The sequence below is a fragment of the Vulpes lagopus genome, chromosome 6, assembly GCF_018345385.1.
Source record: "Vulpes lagopus strain Blue_001 chromosome 6, ASM1834538v1, whole genome shotgun sequence".
In the NCBI taxonomy this organism is placed as follows: Eukaryota; Metazoa; Chordata; class Mammalia; order Carnivora; family Canidae; genus Vulpes; species Vulpes lagopus.
In genome coordinates, this window is record NC_054829.1 from 14,117,848 (window position 1) to 14,138,690 (window position 20,843).

General features: G+C 39.0%; 1 protein-coding gene across 7 annotated transcripts in view; it reads left to right on the forward strand.

Annotated features, from left to right (window-relative positions):
• GALC (galactosylceramidase) overlaps window positions 1-19,510 on the forward strand; it is a 56,822-nt gene extending 37,312 nt beyond the window's left edge. For all 7 annotated transcript variants that reach the window (XM_041759317.1, XM_041759314.1, XM_041759319.1 and 4 more), the window contains 7 exons: window positions 2,810-2,899; window positions 3,650-3,736; window positions 5,914-6,064; window positions 8,092-8,272; window positions 12,220-12,383; window positions 13,729-13,805; window positions 17,612-19,510. In XM_041759317.1, coding sequence (XP_041615251.1) covers window positions 2,810-2,899; window positions 3,650-3,736; window positions 5,914-6,064; window positions 8,092-8,272; window positions 12,220-12,383; window positions 13,729-13,805; window positions 17,612-17,758 — 897 coding nt within the window. In that variant the 3' untranslated portion in view covers window positions 17,759-19,510. The remainder of the gene's footprint in view (window positions 1-2,809; window positions 2,900-3,649; window positions 3,737-5,913; window positions 6,065-8,091; window positions 8,273-12,219; window positions 12,384-13,728; window positions 13,806-17,611) is intronic.
• The last annotated feature ends 1,333 nt before the right edge of the window (window positions 19,511-20,843 follow it).

A 20,843-nucleotide genomic window follows, 5' to 3' on the forward strand; every position in this document is an offset into this window, starting at 1 on the left:
ATGGAGTAGATTGTGGTTTAAATGCCACTGGCTCTTGCTCTTTTTAATTGATTTTCTTGAATAAATGTTTATTTGTTGCATGCCCTTAGGTCATTTCCATTTTTTGAAAAAAGATGTTATTTATTTATTTAAGAGAGAGAGAATATGGGGGAAGAACAGAGGGGAAGGGAGAGGGAAAGAATTTCAAGCAGACTCTGCATCCAGCATGGAGCCCAGTGTGGGACTTGATCTCAGGACCTTGGGATCATGACCTGAACCAAAACCGAGAGTTGAATGCTCAACCAACTGAGCCACCAAGGTACCCTGGATCATTTCCATTTCTAAAAAAATAATTTTCAACAGTTTTGAGAGGTGCAGCTTCATGGAGCTCCTCACATTGTCATTCTGGAAGTACAACTCTACTTCAGTTTTTTATGTGTGATTTCCTTTGAACTTGATTTAATGTTTTTATCTTGTGAGCCTAATATATGGGAAGTAATGCCTGGCTTTGTCAGACATGGTTTCTGTTGACCGCTTTTATTCCTGTGTAGGGATGCCGCTCTCCTATTTTGTTTTGCAAATCTTATAATTATTTGTTGAAAGCTATATCTATTACATAATGTATTGTGGCAGCTTTGGAGGTCAGATTTTCTCCCCTGTCTAGCATTTGTGTTGCTCTTTATTGGCTCACTGACCTTCCTGAACAGATTCTGTACTTTGTCAGCTTTATCATGTGTGGCCACTGAAGCCCCTGCTTAGTTACCTTAGTAGTAAGCTCATGATTGTTACAGAGGTTTCCTTATGTTTGGAACTGGCAGGTCTCCTGGCCTTGGCCCACAGACTGTGTTTCATGTTGGGGTGTATGTCAGTGCTCAGGAAATGTACAGCTAGCTCTGTGGGAGCTTTTACTTCATGTTCGAGCAAAGCTTCAAGGTTGACCTGAATTTCCCAATTTAGCCATAAGGGGTATTCAGATTATCCACGTCTTCTTTAGTGACCTTTGGGGTTTTGTGTCTTTTTTTTTTAAAGAGAGTGAAGGAGGGCAGAGGGTGAGATAGAATCCCAAGCAGGCTCTATACCCAGTATAGAGCCCAATGTGGGGTTCAGTCTCACGATCCTGAGATCATGACCTGAGCTGAAATCAAGAGTCAGATGCATAACTGACTGAGCCACCCAGGTGCCCCTGGTTTTTGTGTCTTTCTAAAGGTTTTTCCATTTTATTCAAGTTGTTCAATTTTTGGACATACAGTTTTTGGTGTTATTCTCTATTATTCCTCTACTATCTATATAATTTGTTCTGATGTCACCTTTCTTAGTGTTGATAATGACAAGTTGTGTTTCCTTTCTTTTTACCATGATTTCCTGATTAGTCTAGCTAGAAGTTGATCAATTTTATTGATGTTCTCAAAGAATCAGCTTGTGGTTTCTTGATTATTCTCATTTTTCTGGGTTTTGTTTAGTTGATTTTTCCTTTGATCTTTATTTTTTTTCCTTCTGCTTACTTTTGTTTTATTTTTTATTATTATTATTTTTAAGGTTTTATTTATTTATTCATGAGAGACACAGATAGAGAGGCAGACACAGGCAGAGGGAGAAGCAGGCTCCATGCAGGGAGCCCGATGTGGGACTCGATCCCTGAACTCCAGGATCACTCCCTGGCCGAAGGCAGGCACCAAACCACTAAGCCACCCGGGGATCTCCCTGCTTATTTCTGTTTTAAATTTGCTCTTCTTGTCCTAGTATCTCCAGGTAGAAGCTGAAGTCTCATATATTTCTTCTCTGATCAGTGTTCAGTGCTGTAAATTTGCTCCTAAGTACTGCTTTTATGGCATCCCACAAATCCTACATTGTATTTTTATTTTGATACAACTCAAAATTCTTTCTGATTTCCCTTTTAATTTTTTTTTTTGAGTCATAGATTATTTAGAAATTTGTTATTTAGTTTCTATATATTTTGGAATTTTTCTAGTGGTTTTTCTGTTATTTATCTCTGATTTAATTATCTTGGGTCAGAGGACATCCGTTGTCTGACTTGGATCTTAAATGTTCTTTTATGGCTAAGAATAGTGTTCCTTGGAAAAATGTTGCTTGTGTACTTGAAAAGAATGTACATCTGCTGTTGCTGGGTGAGGTGATCTGTAGATGTCAATCCTGGCAAGCTGTGTGCTAGCATTGTGCAGATCGCCTCTACCCTTGTCAATTTTCTGTCTAGTTGTACATCATTTACTGAGGATGAGGAATTGGAATCTCTAACTACAATTGTAGTTTTTTAATGTCCACAAAGCCTGATACAGAACTTTATGCTTAGGTGCTCTGGGATCATTGAATCCCCTGAAGTAGGGATTATGTCTCATAATTCTTTTGATCCCAGTCCATAGTAGTAACTATTTAGTAAAAAATTATGTTGTCAGTGTGAGAACTGTTATATGTACTTACTGACTTTAGTTGTATATGAAGGTCATATTTAGATGAGATGCCTTTTCAGTGAAAACATACAAGCATTTGCATCTTATTCGATGTATTTTACTTGGAAAAGAATTATATAAAAATTTGTGTGCCATAAATGACTCTAGTTTAGCCATGAATTCAAAATTTAATTCAGTCAAAATGCTGGCGAGCTTTACTTTGACTAGGCATCCATGGTAGATTTTCAATACAGATTATATTAGGAAAAAAGTCTATAAAAATTTGAAATAAACTCATATTTGTCATCTAAGATGCACCATTTCTGTTCATCTTGAGGCCTTAAATGTTTGATTTTCTTTTCCTTAGGTGGCTAGTATCATTTGGATAACTTCAGTGGTTATTTTTTTTTTTTTTTCTCTCCTAGAGCCATAAACAGTCTGCTTGTATAAGGCCGTTTCTGCCTTACTTCAACGTGTCACATCAGTTCGCTACCTTTGTTCTTAAGGGTTCTTTTGTAAGTAAATATGTGGGACTTTATTCTGGTTTTGATTCGAGGATTTGTATTTGATTTGAGAATTTATGTATTTTATCAGAGGCCAGCAGTTTATAAGTGAAGTCTTACATTAAGAGCTATTAAGTACTTGCACATAAATGGATAGAAACCCTGGCATCTTTGATTTGCTGATTGTTCTTAGGAGGCAAAACTCTCCTTGGCTAAAAACTCTCTTGGTGGCTTTGAAGAATACTTAACAAAAGTCACTTGCAACAAAGTTGTTCTTGTTGGTAGAATCATCAGGTATGTAGTCTAGGAAACTTTCAAGCATTGATCTTTTCAGTACTCTGTACAAAAAAACCAACAACATAAAAAGATGACCAATTTTGCTATTTCTACCTATTGTTAGTTTGGAACACAGAAAATACAATGCCTTTTCTTACTACTAGTGGCATAAAAGTTGTTTGTTAATAGCAGAAAATTCCTAAAGAGCATTTTACACAGGTACAGTAGTATTTTTGAAGGAAAGGCACTAAAATCTTTTTAAACATTTGTCAAGAGTATGTGGTATTTATAGGAAATAAAGTATTTGCTTGAACAGTATCTTCCTACTCTCAGAATGTTGCTATTTAAGATTGGAAGTGGGTCTTTTGGCAAATAGAAATAGAGTACATTATTAACAGTTCATTCTTGCTGGTACTAATTTTGGAAATCCTCAGGGGATATGATGAATTACTCAACTATGCCTTTTTCTGTGTATTTTCTCCTCAGAGTGAAATACCAGAGCTACAGGTGTGGTATACGAAGCTTGGAAAACCATCTGAGAGATATCTTTTTAAACAACTGGATTCTCTATGGGTAGTTTTAAAATAAATCTATTGAGTATTGCAAGTAGTAAAAGAGAACAGACATTTGATTAATGAATTGAGAATTTTTAATTTTATAATTGGTTTTGTGGCAGAAGTATAATAGAGCTAAAGTTGTCCCCAGCTGTTTGTTTTTAAAATAGAAATCCTTCTCAAGGTGTAATAGACATGTGTATGTTTATAGGTATGTTTGCTCTTAGCATTTAGTTTGTAGGGTGAATGGTACCACCAGCCCTTGGCTGCCCAAGTCAGAAAATTGAGTCTCATCTGAGACCATCTTTCCCACCCACCCTATCTTTATACCATCATTGATTAAGTCCAGAGCATTCTATCACTGACGTGTTTTTCTTACACATTTCCTTACACATTTCTTACACATTCCTATCTTTATACCATCATTGATTAAGTCCAGAGCATTCTATCACTGACGTGTTTTTCTTACACATTTCTTACACATTTTGATTCCCACTACTACTGCTTATTTTGGTTCCTTATCATCTCTCTCCTGGATTTTGGAAACTACCTCCTGTTTTTCCATCCTCCAGTAGGACTCTCTCTGGCCACCCATCACACTGCTACCAGAATGATGTGTCTAAAATGCAGATCTGATTTTTATTGATCCACTGCTCAAAGATCTCTCAGTGATTTTTCCTGTGAGCTCACATGCCTTAGCATGGCACACAACCGTAGTGACCACCTTCATAAAGTAAAAGACTGCTTCCATTTCTTGATGCGTGTTCTCCTAACATGGCCTGTAATCACAGACCAAACTACTTGCCTCTTTTAGAGCATAGCATGCTACTTCACTCACCTCTGTGACTTTGCACTTGCTTCTTCCTCCTAGAATGCCTTCTCCTCATGTCTTTGTTGTCTTTCAAGAATCTGCTCAAGTGATTCTTGCTGCTTCCACTGAGGTTTTCCTCACTGGTCTCAGCTCACAGCCACTTATGAACAGGTGCATACCACCTAGTTAAGCACTTTCCCCACTACATTTGGCACCTTGAAGATTGGGGCCCTGCCTGATTTAGGTTTTTATCCCTGGTCCCTGCTATCATGCTTAGCACATGGTAGTTCCTCAGGAAATGTTTCAAAGAATGAATTGATCCAAGTGAATACATTATTTCACCAAATTGACACAAATCTGCTTTTCCTGGGAGTTATTCATGTTCTGTGAATCAACTAGTCACTATCAGTGATTAAACATGATTTCTTTATTAAATTCTAAAAAAAAGAGCAATTTGCTTTTTGCACAAATTGCTAGAAATAGCATATTAAAATAAATTTTCCCCATAAGAAAAATAATACCACATGGGGGTATTACCTGAGCCAGAACATGGTGTTATGTATTTCAGAGATCTGACAGTTTATTATTAAAGCAAAGATATGGTATAAGCCCCTTTAATTCAAAGTAGGAAAAAAACTTCAAATTTCATACAATGGGCATCACATCCATCTAATGCCTACACTAATTACGCAAAGGATTCTAGTGCTTTCAGAGGCCTACATGTAGCACAGAACAGCTGCGATATAGGGAGTGTTTCTTGAAGGTCATGCACTGAGTGAAGCACTTTATAAACATTACCTGTTTAATACTTGCAACGGCTTTGGGAGGTATATGTTTTTTCCCCTCACTTTATGGAGATGTGGCTTAAAAAGGTTAAGTTGTCAAAAGGATAAATGTGACATAAACCTAACTTGCTAATTGAAATATATATTGAACATGTAAAAAGTAGGACTTTTTTTCTTAAAAATAATGGGTTTTTAGTGATTAACAGCTGAGTCATCAGTGAGATTTTATGGATTTTTCTACCTTAGTAAAGTCCTAAAAAACGTAAATAAGCAGATCTCTCATTTATGTATATTGAATATACACAGGCTCTGAGAAGCTTACAGTGTCATGGAAATTGATTCAGTATCATCTTGTTCTCTGTCCCTCCATGGAGGGAAATTCTTTTAATATGCTGTGTACAAAGTATAATTTGATAAGGTCTTATAAATAAGAAAAAAGATCCCCGAGGCCTTGATGGGGGGGTGGCTTCCAGGAGTGCTTATGAAGTTTTAGCAGAAGTGAGTTTGGCTTTTCTTGAAGTTTGTTTTCCAAAAAGTTATTTTGCTCACAATGAGATGGGCCAGGGCACTTGGCCTTGACCTCTGCATTTTTTTTTCCAGCTCCTCGACAGCAGCAGCACTTTCACCCTGGAGCTTCAGGAGGATGAGATCTTCACACTCACCACTCTCACTGTGGGGAGAAAGGGCAGCTACCCGCTGCCTCCCAAGTCCGAGCCTTTCCCGCAAATTTATGAAGATGATTTCGATGTTGGTAAGTGTGTGTGTGTGTGTGTGTGTGTGTGTGTGTGTCTGTGTACAGTGTGTGTTTACTAAAACTTGGTTTCCCTTTTTAGCAGACCCGTCTGCTGGTAGAAGACCCGTCACACTGGTGTCTTAGAGTGGCTGTACAGTATAGCTGTGCATGTCCACGCACTGAGACCTCATTTCTAGGTTACCTCAGGGTGACTCTCAGCTGGAGGGCCTTGTATTTTTTAGTAGAGGTCACTGTCAGAATAGAAGCTATAATGCTAACTTGGTTTTGGTGAAGCTTAAGGTTTGGGCACTACCACTGCCCTTTTATCCATATCTCACGAAAGCCATTACTGGTGTTCTTGAGCATGGAGGTCAAGGTCCCTCATTTTCCACAGTGCTATCAGACTGAGTGCTGGGGGCAGTTACACTCCCCTTCAGTGCTTTCACCTCCTTATCTACCTAGGAATTTTATACTTTTATACTTCTTATACTAGTTTTATACAGATCTTCTAGGAAAATCTGTCCCAAAGCTGTCAGAAAAGTTTTTGATTTTAGGTAATTTAGGAAAACCACTTGAAAAATTGGAAGGCGGCCCAGTCATTGTGGTTATAGCCCTAGATCACTTAGTAAGCGACAGAACTTGTTGACCAGGAGATGCACAGCTTCTGGAGCTCATAGACAGGGTCCCGTGGGTCTCTTTTTTGCTCCTAAAATCCATAGCTGTAGGAGAGAAGCAGGGAGGGGGACTGCCATTGAGAGAGCACGTTGAACCCCTTGTTTGCAAGGCTGCTCTTGCCAGGACGATGGGTTGCGGACTCCTACTCCCTCCTTCTGGTCACAGTCACGGCTGCCGGGTCTCAGCTCCCTTTTCCCAGGAGGTGATATCTGGGTTCATGGCAGTGCAAGGCCCCTTGGACTGTGTACTGGAGTCTGCTCAGTTACTTGCATAACACAGATGACAGGGACCAGACAGGGACCCTCAGGGTTGCTTGGTGGCTTGTTTCCTTGCAATTCTTTGAAGTAGCCTCTTAGATGAATCCATGAATTACACCACCAGGAATGTCTTTGCAATCTTTTGCTCACTTCCCTCTGTTGCCAAAGGTAACTCTTCTTGTCTCCAATGGAGAAGTCTGTGTGGGACATGGCCTAGTTAACAAGGGGGAAGTTCCCCAAACACCATAATTATTTATTCTGTGACACGAAGACCGAAAGACAATTCTAAAGTTTCAAATCCAGAATGTAGTGCTTTACTGACTACAAAATAAACTAAAAACTATAAGTCAGGCTATAGCAGTACTTTATGTGGTTCTTAATTTCTCAAATGATGAGTATGAAAACACTTAGAAAAGCATGAAGTGTGAAATTAGCTGTAAGATTATGACTAAAATTGCCCTTCATTAGCCTTTGCTGTTGTAAGACTGTAATTTAATTTAATAAACTTAAAAAAAGATTGATAGCTTAGGCCCAGCTGGTTTTGCTTCATTTTAGAAATAGAAGAAATTTGGAATTTGTAAATTCTGTAGTTGATATAGTGAGGCTTTTCTAATCTTCTATCAGCTGATGGCTGTATCTTTTGACAAATACTAGAAATAACAAAACTATCTCTTACTGAGCCCTTGCTAGGTGCTGGTTTATGTACACACTGAACATACTGTCATTTAATTCTCTTATCCTCATGCTCACTTAGAAAGGAGGATACTTGAGATGCAGGGCAGTTAAACAACTTGGCCATGGGGACGGACTGAGCTAGAACTTAAACCTTGGGTCTGCCTTTCTCTAAAACCCATGATCTTTCCTCTTGTGCAGTTGCCTGGATTAAATATGTAAAGTCTATTTATCAGACCGACCATATGGGTGTTGAATCATAATGGTGATATGAAAATTAATCTCTTCATTAACCTAAGCCCTAAACTTCCACTCATTATAAGTATCATTTACTTATTTAGGACTTTTCAAAAGTGTTTCAAAATGTGCCATAAAATACCAGAGAGGAGAGGTTCTGTCAGAATTTTATACTAACTAGAGAATTTATTGTGTTCCTAACAGATTACCCATTTTTTAGTGAAGCTCCGAATTTCGCTGATCAGACTGGCGTCTTTGAATACTTTATGAACATTGAAGACCCTGGAGAGCATCGTTTCACACTGCGCCAAGTTCTCAATCAGCGGCCCATTACTTGGGCTGCTGATGCATACAATACCATCAGTATTATAGGAGATTACAAATGGTATATAAAACTGGTGTCCTAACATAGATCTAGCCGAAGTAACCTTGTAATGTTGTCAGGTACATTCTGAGGCGGAGACTTTTCAGTGGTCTTCCTTGTGCAAGAGCCTAATAGGTGTGATCACTGGTGAATATCATGGCCATAAGCCAGCATGTAGTTATAGTGCCTCCGTGTCCTTCCCTCAGCGTTGCCCGATTTAATAGTGATGGTTGCAGGAGCCGATTGATTTTAATATAAAAGTTAAGGACTTGTGGATCTAGTTATAATTTAAGATTTACTTATAAACAGACTTTGTGATTTGTGTGTTTTTGTTTTTTTTGCTGGCCCATTGATTTGTTGATCTGTTGTTGCCACCTGCTGGATCCATTCTAGACTTACACTGTTTAAGCTTTTGTAGAAAATCTATTCACCAGGTGACGGTAGATGGCAATAGTGAAAAGCAAATCAACTTTTACTTGGTGAATTTAACTCTCTTCTTTAGGCATTTGTTAAAGAGATAAGTTGTATTTTTTCTACACTTAAAACTTAACGGCCAAACCAAAACTTCGCCTCCCTTCTTAAGTCAGTTGTGGGATTCTAATGTACCGACTTATTCTACCTGTTTTAGTTGTTTCTTTTCTGGTTTTTTTTTTTTTTAAGCTATTATAATTCTGTGAAACAAAACTCAAGCATTCCAGGTTTAGTGTTAATAACTGCTAATACCAAGTCACCAAGCAGCCAATCTATTACTTGGAAATTGGACAGGACAAGAAAGATAAATCTGAAAAGAGCCTTGATTATCAGTGGAATGCTGAAAAAATTTTTATCCCGTCTCTATTGCCTTACTCCCTGTTAGAAATCCCAATTTTGTTCTAAGCTCTGCAGTAGGTCTTGAGAAATTTTTAGCTACCCAGTTTCCAGAACCTGTACAGCACTATGGAGTTATTGGGAGGTGGGGGGTCCAGTGAAGAATGCTTGCCTAATTTAGGCTAACTTTGGTGGCTTGTCTTTTTATATAACAAAAATGCCATTTGTCCCACATCTCTGTAGTAGACACTTTACCTGGATTTTCCGATTGTGCCAGTAGGGTGTTTGATTTTTTTTTTTTCATTTGTTACCCATGATCTTATTATAGGACGGGTGACTAGGTTCACTTGTCTAAGGGCTGGGCCCCATTATTTGATTACCAGTTTGGAAGCCAGCCACCGTAGAAAACTTTTAACTTTCTGCAACAACTGTTATTCTCCTTGCTCATGAGTACTACAGAAGAGTTGCTCTCCCTGAACCCAAACTCTTATTTCTGGCTGGGACTCTAGAAAACTGGAAAGACTCTAATTATAATAGAGAGATGGATAGAGTACCATCCATCCAAAGAGTTACCAAATGTCTTCATAACTTTGAAAATTTTGCAGTATTTAAATAATGCACATCTTTACTGCTGCACTGGGTAAGGAGGTGAGGAGAGGAAGGAGGGGGAAGGCAGGGGGAGAGAGAAAGAGGGAAAGAGGGACAGAGTTTGAATGAGAAAAAATGAGGAAAGGGCAGTGATGCCTTTCGAGAAGGGACTGTTTTCATCCTTCTTAGCCTGCTTTCATTGTGCAAACCCCCTGGCTTGGGAATATGCAGTGACTCTCTCCAGCAACCCAATCAGACCTACACGTTTGTGCCTGACTTCCAAGACCCTTTCAAATTTGGGCTCATCCTATTTATTATGTGCCATTTCCCAATATTTCCTCCTGGATTCAAGGTAGTCAGATCTGTTCAGATCTGTTCATGTGCCATGCTCATTTCTGTTTTCTGGCTGGCTGCAATGCCCTTACTGTAAGGAAAGGAGGGAGTGAAAACTCGGTCATAGTACATATGGATATGAGCCTTCCACAACTACTGATGGTAGAGGTGTCATCCTCCCCACCTTGTGGATTGGGAAGCCAAGGCTTCCGGGTAAGATTAACCCAAGATCCCATACTTTTCAGTTCTAGAACTAGGGTGAGACACCAGGACTGTTTGGTGCTGGAGCCTATGCTCTTTGGACCATACCTCACAGCTTTGTTTTAATCATTGTCTTCTTCCTAAGAGTAGGAGAGGGAGAATGAGTGTGGTTTACCTATAGTGCTATGTTAGTAAGTCTGCTCTGAATGTGTACACGCTGTCATTAGTTCTTAGGATGTGTTTGCAGGGGGACTTCCTCTGTCATCCTTAGATTTAGTTAAGTACCAGCACAGTAATTGGACTGTAGAGGGTAGACTTTCTCAAAACTGCTCAGGATGTCCTCCTTGTTAGTAAGCTTCGGTGGGGACCCGAGGACAACCACAAAATTACCGTCTACTGCACATGTCCAAAGTTTGCATCTCTTTGGCTAAATTTTCTTTATGTCCTGGCCAGTGTTTGTGCTCTTGGCGCAACCAAGAAATTATGGCTGTGGAAGACTAGACCTCACTTTTATTCTGTTTCACTCATTGTCTGAAAATTGCCTGCAAGTTCCCATGAGGAATCTTTATTCTGGAATGTGATGTAAAAAAAGGAAATTAGATCTTCTCCCACCCTTGACTGTAAATAAAGGAAGTTTATGATGCTGACCCTTTCACGCTTCTGATGAACCAGAACACAGGTAGGGGATGTATGGAGCAATGCTGATCCCTCGTGGTTTCCTGCTGGCAACAGTCTACAGAGAGAAAAGCTCCTGCCACTTGGGAGGATGTACAAGACAGCCTGGGCTTTAGTTAACTTTGCATTTGATTTTTCCTGTAAAGTGGCCCAGCTTTGATTAGATGATTTCAGTGTGGATTTTCCTGATTGTTGCGTGCCTGTTGTAGCTACTTCTTTTCTATATTTTCCTTTATAGAGCAAAATTTTATTGTGTGAAATTCACTGATAAGGAACTGAGAAATATAAAAGCCACATAATTCTAGATCTAATTTGCCCCCATTTCCAAAATATATTTCTTGGTATTCTTAGTTTTATTTTAGGTAAATTGCTTGCTTTATTACTTGGCTTTGTGAAGCCTTTGAGTAGGCGGTAGATTATTTTCAGAGATTGTCTTGGTTTGGGATGGTTGTATCACTGCAGAAGGCATCTAGTAGCATTTACAAAAGAAGCCTGGGGACAGAGCTCACCGCAAAGCTCTAGTAGTTCCTGGTTGTCTGAAGGTTCCCCCTCCTTTGATATACCCCTGTCGATGAGTAATGGCAGGCAGGGTTTTACTGCCCCTATATAGACAGATATGGTCTGTAGGAGAAAATGGCTCTCAAAATAGGATTCCCAGACCGGTGGCACCAACATCACCTGGGAACTTGCTAGGTGATTCAAGAGCCCCATCCCAAACCTACTGAATCAGATACTGTGGGGCAGGGCTAACAGGCCGAATTTAATAAGCCCTCCAGGTGATGTCAGTGCTGTTCAAATTTTAAAATCCCTGCTGTAGAGTCAACATAAAGCTGACTCTGTTTTCAGAGAACTAATTTGAGATCTTCTGGAGTTTTTAAGTCTTGGTAGGGTTAAAGGTAAAAATTAGGCCCGAAGTAGCTTATGTTCTCTTAGGGACTCCTAGGTTTGCCTTCACTGCTTCTCTTAGCTGATGGAAATTTAATAAACCTTTTTTGTTTAGAACTGTTTGGGCCTTCTTTGTATTCCTAGGAAAAAAGTCTTCTTTTAACGTAATATTCTTAGGATGAGAAGTTTTATTATAGAAAGACAAGAAATGTGTTCTTAAGAGACTTAAAAACAATAAATATTATTTTCAAGTAACATTAAAAGAGGCAATGAAATGACTTTAGCGACATAAAATTATCAATGAAGATTTTTTTTTTCATCAATGAAGATTCTTGAAGCCCATCCCTGCTACAAGCACAGACTTAGCAAATCACTTACCTCAATTAGAAGTCTGGAAGCGTGTGACTGTGAAGTGACACGTTTATGCTGCATCCCGAGTGGCATAATTAAAAGCACTAACTAACAGTTTCATTCTGCAGGTCCAATCTGACTGTAAGGTGTGATGTTTACATAGAGACTCCTGAGAAGGGAGGCGTGTTCATTGCCGGAAGAGTAAATAAAGGTGGTATCTTGATTAGAAGTGCCAGAGGAGTTTTCTTCTGGATTTTTGCAAATGGAACCTACAGAGTTACAGGTGATCTAGGTAAGTGACTTCTTCTGGAGCACATGATTTACTAGGAAATAAGCTACAGTGAGCTTGTTACTCACTGAGAGAGCTTTTCCTCAAAGTGCTTGGACATCTAACTGAAGAGATACAACCATGTAAGCAAATACCAAATGATTCAAAATTAGAGTTAATTAGAAAGGCAGCTGTGTTACAGGAAATTGTGCAGAGCTTCTTCAGGCAGAGCTGAGTTAGGCTGTCAGGTAGGATTTGCATAGACTAGGGTCAGGTAGACATGGTAGGGAGACCCTGTAAGTAAAAGCAAGATTCCAAGAAGGTGCCAGTGTGCTTATGGAAATACAAGGAGAGGGATTGGCCTGCTTAAAATGGAGAAATCGTATTTCCCACTTTATTTAATAATTTGAAAACAGCTTGACTTTTTTAATTCATCTTAAGCAACCCTTGTTTTATGCAGAATAGTATTTTTTCCAGGATCAGTGCTTAGAATATGTCTTTGTTGGATTCTGTCTCATTCCCTTTGGTATCAGTACACCCCCCCACCCCCCGCATTGAAACAGACCGTCTTGGTGCTGCGTCTTTCTGACTCCCTGTCTCTTGACTTCCCCTTACATTAGTAAAAAAAATCTTCCCTCCTCTAGTTTGCTATTCTCTGCCTCTTCCTAAGGAGGAAAGGGCTTCACAAGTGAAAAAGAGTGGGTTGTATAGACACTAGAGTAGGACTGCAAAATCATAGCGTGACCCATCTAGAACATTCCTTGCAGGTTGTCGAGTCCAAAGCAGAGAGATTAATTGATTTGCCCAAAGCCTAAAAATGAGTTAGTAGCAGAACTAGAACTAACAATTCACATCCAGCTTTTTAATCCCCACTGTTCTTGTGTTTTAAACTGCCCACTCAACATCCCATTCTGGTTTCTCCCAGGCATTCAAATATAATATAATCCCAAAATTAACTCATTATTTTCTCTAATTCTCAGTTCATGCTGTGCTGTTCCCATGAAACCAGTTATACCAGGTGGAAATCTTATGGTGACCTTTGACCACTACTCATTTTTTTTTATAGCAAATCCAATTGAGTATAAATCTGTACCTGAAGCTAATACATTATACTGTGTTTTTTTAAGTTTATTTCACTGGTTCTCCTGTGAGCTCACATATGACTCCGTAGGATCCCAGTACATTTTTCTGGAATGCATGCCTGAATGAAGGATGTTTTGTTTTAAATCATTGGTAGATCTGGAAATGTAGATTTTTATTAAGGCTCACTCTATATACAAATGCTGCCTGAGAACCCTAACTGAGCTATGTGATTCTGTGATTTAGATCTTAAAAATATATCAATTAATATAATCTTTTTGTGTTGCAGCTGGATGGATCATATATGCTTTAGGACATGTTGACGTTACAGCAAAAAAATGGTATACGCTCACGTTAATTATTAAGGTAAGTACTGCTGATCAGAATGCCTGAGGTAAAATATTCTTTTTTTGTGTGTCTTTCTAGCATTTTTTGTTATCAAATGAGAGGAGAAAAGTGTGATAAATACAGTAATGGAAATAGGCAGAGAATCTGCTAGGACACCAACAAACCAGCAAACCCTAGGGTGGTAGTGTATGTCAGGATGAACCTGCATGAGAACCACCAGCTATTGAGTTTAATCACTCTGCAATTTTTTAAAGTTCTGGTTTTGTTTCTTAAACTCAGGAGCCCTTGGTAGATAGTCAGTAACTGAATTATTTTTTCTAAGTTGGCTGAACCAAGATTATAAATTGGAGCCTATAAATTTATTTTTGGTGGTTGAGGATAATTTGGTTTTCAGTGATAAGTACAATTTTTTAAGAAGTTGGTTTCCATGAATACTTTTTTCAGAGAAGATACTAGATCAATCATAGGATTGTGGCTTCTAAAAATATTTGTCAAAATCACTGGGTGATCATGAGTTATGGGTGGACATGCATCCAAGGGGTACTGTGTAGAAACTTCTGTGTAATATACTGCCACTGCCCGGCAGTGTGGTTCTGCTGTAAGTTGGTTTCGGTTATGACAGCAGTTAAATATGGAATTCAGAGTACTTTTTCAAATTGTTCTCATTTCTTACCCAACCACCCAAAATGACAATACACATTTTTCAGGCACTAACAATACATTTTGAGCATCTGGTTTGGGTATGGCATTGTTTATTTCATTCTGCTACACTCGATGGGCGCAGCTTTGTTCCCAGTTCTTCCCTTTCATGGTGAATGGGGACGATCTGGGCTGGCTTTACTTGCAGGTGGAGAAGAGAGTCTTACGTGTGCCTCTCAGGGTGCACATGTGCTGGGATTTGATTAGGCTGGTATTTAGAAATGGAATTGCATTTTAAATTTTGACAGATACTGCCCTATTGCTAGCCAAGCTGTGTCCGTTTTTATAGCAGTTATAATTGTATTTGATATTACCTATTTGTAAGGTTTATTTTTCAAGCTAATTGGCATGATTTATATTTCCTTGATAATTAGGGAGCTTGCTAACCCCCTATTATGTTTATATACTTTTTGTATTTTTCTCTCTTCTCTGAAGTTACCCATTCATATTCTTTCCTCATTTTCTGATTTTGTTTTCTTTTTCTGATGGCTTCATATGAATTTATTATATATTCTGAGTACTGTCAGGTATGTCACAAATATTTTCTTCTGTCTTGTGTATTTTAATTTTGCTTATGGTATGTTCCATGAAGAGAAGTTTTACATTTTGGTTCTGTCAAACATTTCACTTTTTTTTTCATTGCTTTTATGTTTTATTTAGGAAGACCTTCACCTTTCTCAAGGGTAGGAACATTTTTTTCTCTAAACTAAAGTTTAGGATTTTTTTATGCTGAAGTCTTTTTTTTTTTTTTAAGATTTTATTTATTTTGGAGTGGGGGGAGAGGAGCAGAGGCAGAGAGAGAGAGAGAATCCCAAGCAGACGCCCTGCTGAGCATGGAGCCCCACGTGGGGCTCAATCCCAAGACCCTGAGATCTTGACCTGAGCCAAAACCAAGAGTCAGATGCTTAACTGACTGAGCCACCCCGGCACCCTTATTTTGAAGTCTTTACTACATCTGGAATTTACTTGTGAATCATAAGAGGGAAAAGCCCAGTATAATTCTTTAAACAAATGAATAGCCATCATCACTTATCACACAGACTGTCCTTTTGCGAATAATTTAAAGCCCTCCTTTTTGAGGTAACAAATCATCACATGCACATAGGCTTATTTCTGAACTTTGTTCTTTATATTGCTTTTGTCTTTATTTTCTAGCATCACACTTTAAAGTGTGTTAACTTTCCAAAATATTTAATTACATAGTTTACCCTCTTCCTTCAGGTTCTTTCCTGACCACCTTGTATCAAACCATCTCCCTTAGTGTCCCTCCTCCCTCAGTGAATGAAGTGAGCGCTCTTAGCAGCAGCACGTTTGAACCAGACAGAGCTGCATGTGTATTGCCTTGATGGCACCTGCTGACTCCCTGCAAGTTATTCACCTCTTTGAGCTTCTGTTTCTTTGTCTGTAAAAGGGAGATACCTTCTAGAAGGTAGCTTTAGGGTTAAATGGTTTTTATTCTTTCATCCAATGCATTTCTATTAAGCACCTTTCATGTGTAGTTTCCTCGGTGCTGGGGATACGGCAGTGAACAAGACACATGAGCTTCCCACTCTCCTAGAGCCTGTATTCTTCTAGGACATGGGTTGGCAAAGTCTTCCTGTAAAGGGCCGGATAATAAATATTTTAGGCCTTGTGAGCCAGCTGGTCTGTGGCACTTTACTCACCTCTGCTTGCATAGTGAGAAAGCAGCCATGGTCAGTAGGTAGATGAATGCGTGGTGCTGTGATTCCAGTAACATTTTAGTTATAAAAATAGGTGGCTGGCCTGTGGGCCATGGTTGGCTACCTCCTATTTTAAGACCATAAAAAAACCCCAAATCAATCAGTCAGTCAAATTGTGAAGAAAAAATGAGACAGTGAGATAAAGTAGCTCCCCTGTCTGGATTCTCTCAATAGAGAGACCCGACAAGAGCCTCGGACTTGGTGCTCTGTGAGCTGAGACCTGGCCGGTGGGAAGAGCACTGTGAGCCCTGGACGCTGCTGGTGGCTGGCCTTGTGTGAGGGGCAGCCCGGAGGACAGAGGGCCGGCGTGGGGAGGGGACAAGTTTAGACTGTGTGCCCAGGTGCTGGCTCCGTGTTCATATTCACTGTTGGTTCCACAGGGGGAGGTGAGCACTTGGGGTGCCGCAGAGAGCTGTGCACATTGGTGGCAGCAGGAATGTGGCTGGTCCTGGATATGGAGTTGGACAACTCAGAATCACACTCTAGCTCTGGCTGGTGAATCTGTGATTGTGACTTTTAGTGTCACGTCTCAGGGTCTCCCTTCTGGAAGCTGAAAGAATGAAGTTAAGGACCATAGCATTATAATTCTGTGACTTAAAAACAAATTTTATTTTGGTCCTTAGACTAGTGCTTTGGATCTTTAGCCCTTCACCCCTTGATACTAGCTACTTTTAAATGTTTAGCTGCAGTTGATAGCTGTGAATATATGCTCATAAATGTGCTATAATAACGATAGCAAGAGCTAGTGTTCATTATCTGCTGTGTGCTGGGCACTTGGCTCTGTGGGAATGGCAGCTGTCTGAGGAAATTATTTTTATCTTTATCAGTGCCCAGTAAGTCATTTCTATGGATATTTCCCTTCTTACCCCCACCCCCCCAGCCTGCCCATTCCAATTACCAGTTTAGCTGATGGCCACTGTTTTTCTGAAGGGTGGGCTCTTCATATGACTTTGAAGTGATACTCTGTACACGGGAACAAAAAGGACTTAAATGGGTGCTTTGGCTCCAGTAGTCACGTCTGAAGAGCTGGTGGCTGTTAGCCACACTGCACGTGCACAAAAGTACTTGTAAATCACCAGTGTTTGTTTATTTTCGTGAGCTTTTGTCTAAAACCTTGTAATGTTAAGTAAGGAAAGCTTTATAGTGTTTTTTTTGGGATACAAGGAAATACTAAGGTATCCCTTGCATCTTGGAAACTATGTAGGATGAGTAGATAAGAATTTCCTCTGAGAGGATCTTTCCTATGTTTCAAACTTGCACTCAGGCTTGTGCAGTTGTGTTTGGTCGTGGCTTAAGTGAGAAGGATGTTTGCTCCCCTGAGTAGACTGGCCGCACGTATTAAGAAACAGGCCCCCGAGGACCATTTTCATACGTCTTCAAGGGGTGCGTTTGTCTTTCCTCCAGGGCCAGCTGTCCTCTGGCATGCTGAATGGCAAGACTGTCTGGAAGAACATCCCTGTGAGTTTCCCGAAGAACGGCTGGGCCGCCATTGGAACTCACTCCTTTGAATTTGCACAGTTTGACAACTTTCATGTGGAAGCCACGAGATAATATTCACAGAGTACCCTAGAACCACTCTTTGGATTTTCTTTCTTTCTTTTTGGTTTTGATTCAGAGCCAATTCTTTTGATGGATCAATGTGTGAGCCTCTTGGAGGCCAACAATAGTGAAGAGTAAATGGGGAGAGAACTATATCTTTGTTTGATCTTCTGGAAGATATTCTTAGAAGTAATGCCCAGGGGAACCAGATGGATCTTAAAGATTACCCGATATGTCCCCTAGAATTCAAGCTGTGCAGTGGTCCTATTGTTAGAGGAGTGGTTTGGGTGGTTCCCACCTCGAAGCCTTGGCATTCATGCTGAGATGGCTCTCTTCCTCGTACGTGCAAGGGATCGTGCTGACGGCAGGAACTTGATCATCACAGGAACGGACTGTGTCTGAGTGAGCAGATGGCCTCATCCCGAGGTAATGCCACACTATAGGGAGCTGAAGAACACTGGAAGTGCTGCTTTTTGAAAACCACTTAAACACAATAATCTTACACTCGAGAGAGTATTTTTTCTTTTCCTTATATTATGATGCTTTTAAATTATAAATATGATGAGTGGATGACTTAGAAAATGCCTCATTAATAAACTACCTCTCAAGCTATTTCTGCAATAATAAATATGAGCAGATTAATTTGGTTATCTGCAATTTTTAATTCTTTTAGATCCAACCTTTAGTCTTGTAACCCTTAAAACTCTGTGAACATTTTCCCAGGTGGCTGGAAGGAGGAAGAAAATCCCATGTAGCCAGTGCTGTACGTGGGTCTTAAAATGAAGCTATAAGCAGTTTTCTTGTCTCATTTTGTTGTGCCTTTTGCAGCCTGTCTTCTTGAATGCCACTGGACAGACTACAGCTAACAAATTCTTTAATCTTTGTGCTCAGAAAATGAGGAACAGTTAGGTTCTGCTAGCTCATAGAATTGGATCATTCTGTAATAATCTCTGATTAGATGCGCTTATTTCATGAAAGTTTATACTTAAGTGTGGGGAGCATATATCTCACGCAGTATGATTTATATCTAAGCATTAGGTATATTAGACCTCCTAGAAACAGCTCAGTTGTTCATGTTGATACAGTAAATTCTGGAATTCTCTCTAAGGAAAGTTCAAAACTTCACTGGACTAATTCTATAATTTTGAAATTTGTAATTATTTAACATAGACTAAACTAACATGAAGTTTTGTATTTCTATTAAATTCAAGAAACTATTAGAATATATCAGACTATAGAAAAAATTTTTAAATTAAATCCAAGTCTAAGTGATTTCCACTTCAGGTCTCTATGGTTTTTTTTAAGTTAACTTTATTGTATAATTTACATACAATAAAACGTTCCCATTTAAAGTATACAATTCAATGAGTCTTGATGAGTAGATATACCCACGAAACCAACACTCCAACCAAGATATGGAACATTTCCATATACTCTAGAAAGTTCTTATGTGTACCTGTGCAGTTACATCCTCTCCCCTGCCCCCATCTCAGGCAACCATCTATTGGATTTCTGTTGCTGCCGATAAGTTTTCTTTGTTCTAAAACATTATAAAAGTGGCATCCTATACTATGTACTCTTTTGTGAATGGTTTCTTTCATTCAGCATAATGCTTTTGAGATTTGTCTATGTTGCTATGTAATGTATATTAATGATTTACTCCTTATTTCAAAGAATATTCCATTGTATGGTTATACCACAATTTGTTGTCCTTCTCCCTAACTTTTTGGAATCACAAATAAACCTGTTATGAACATTTGTGTACAAGTCTTTGTGTGGCCATATGTCATCATTTCTTTTTTTTTTTTTTAAGATTTATTTATTTTAGAGAGAGAGAAAGTCAGGAGAGCAGAGGGAAAGGGAGAGAGAGAGAGAATCTCAAGCAGATTCCCTGCTGAGCACAAAGCTTGACTTTGGGCTCGATCTCACAACTCCAAGGTCATGACCTGAACCAAAATCAAGAGTTATACACTTAACCAACTGCACCACCCAGGTGCCCCTGTTTTCATTTCTTAATGCCAAAGAGTGAAACTGCTGGATCTTTAGGGAAGTGTATGAATAACTTTACAAGAAAGTGCCAAACTGGTTTCCAAATCAGTTGTATGATCTTGTACCCCCATCAGTGGTGTTTGAGAGTCCCAGTTGTTCTACATTCTCGTCAGTGCTTCATATTGTTATTCTTTCTGATTTTAAGTGTGTGGGTGTGTTAGTAGGTGCATGAGATGTTGAGAATCTTTTCACGGACCTAATCATTGCTCATATTTTCTCTTGTAAAATGTTCACATTCTTTGCTCACTTAAAAAATTGGGTTTTGTGTCTTACTACTGAGTTGTAAGGGCTCTGTATATATTTCAGATGCAATTTTTTTAAAAAAATTATTTATTTGAAAGAGAGGGAACAGATGAATGAGGTGAGGAGGTGCCGAGGGGGAGGGGGAGGAAAAGGCAGAGAATCCCAAGGATACTGAGCGTGGAGCCCCTCAAAAAGGGTGTGAACCATTTGGCATTACTTTTTGGATGTGCTGAGAGGTAAGGGTTGAGATTCTTTTTTTCCCCTAAATACATAGGAAATAGAAATATATATATATATATTTGCATATATATATGTATATATATATATACATTTTGAGTATCCTTTGTTGAAAAGACCATCCTTTGTCAAAAAATCAATTGACTATGTGTACATCCAGAAGTAAACACTGTATTCTGTTCTATGGATTTATATGTCCATCCTTAAGCTAATACCACACTGTCTTTATTTCCGTAGCTTTATAGTCAATGTCAAGCTCAGTTTAAATCCTCTCAACTTGTTCTTCAAAATTGTTTTGGCTAATAAAGGTAAACATAAAGTGTCCATATAAATTTTAGACTCACCTTATATATTTCTGCAAAGAGCTTCTAGAATTTTTATTTGGGATTACATTAAAATTACAGTTCAATATGGAGAGAATGGATATCTTACTGGTGTCAACCCTTCTTCAATCCATGAACATGTTCCACCTTCACAGTTTTAGGCATTCCATACTTTTAGCCATTTCTGTAGTTTTCTGTGGGGACCAGGTTTTGCATTTATTTAAAAAAAGTTTTTAAATTTATCA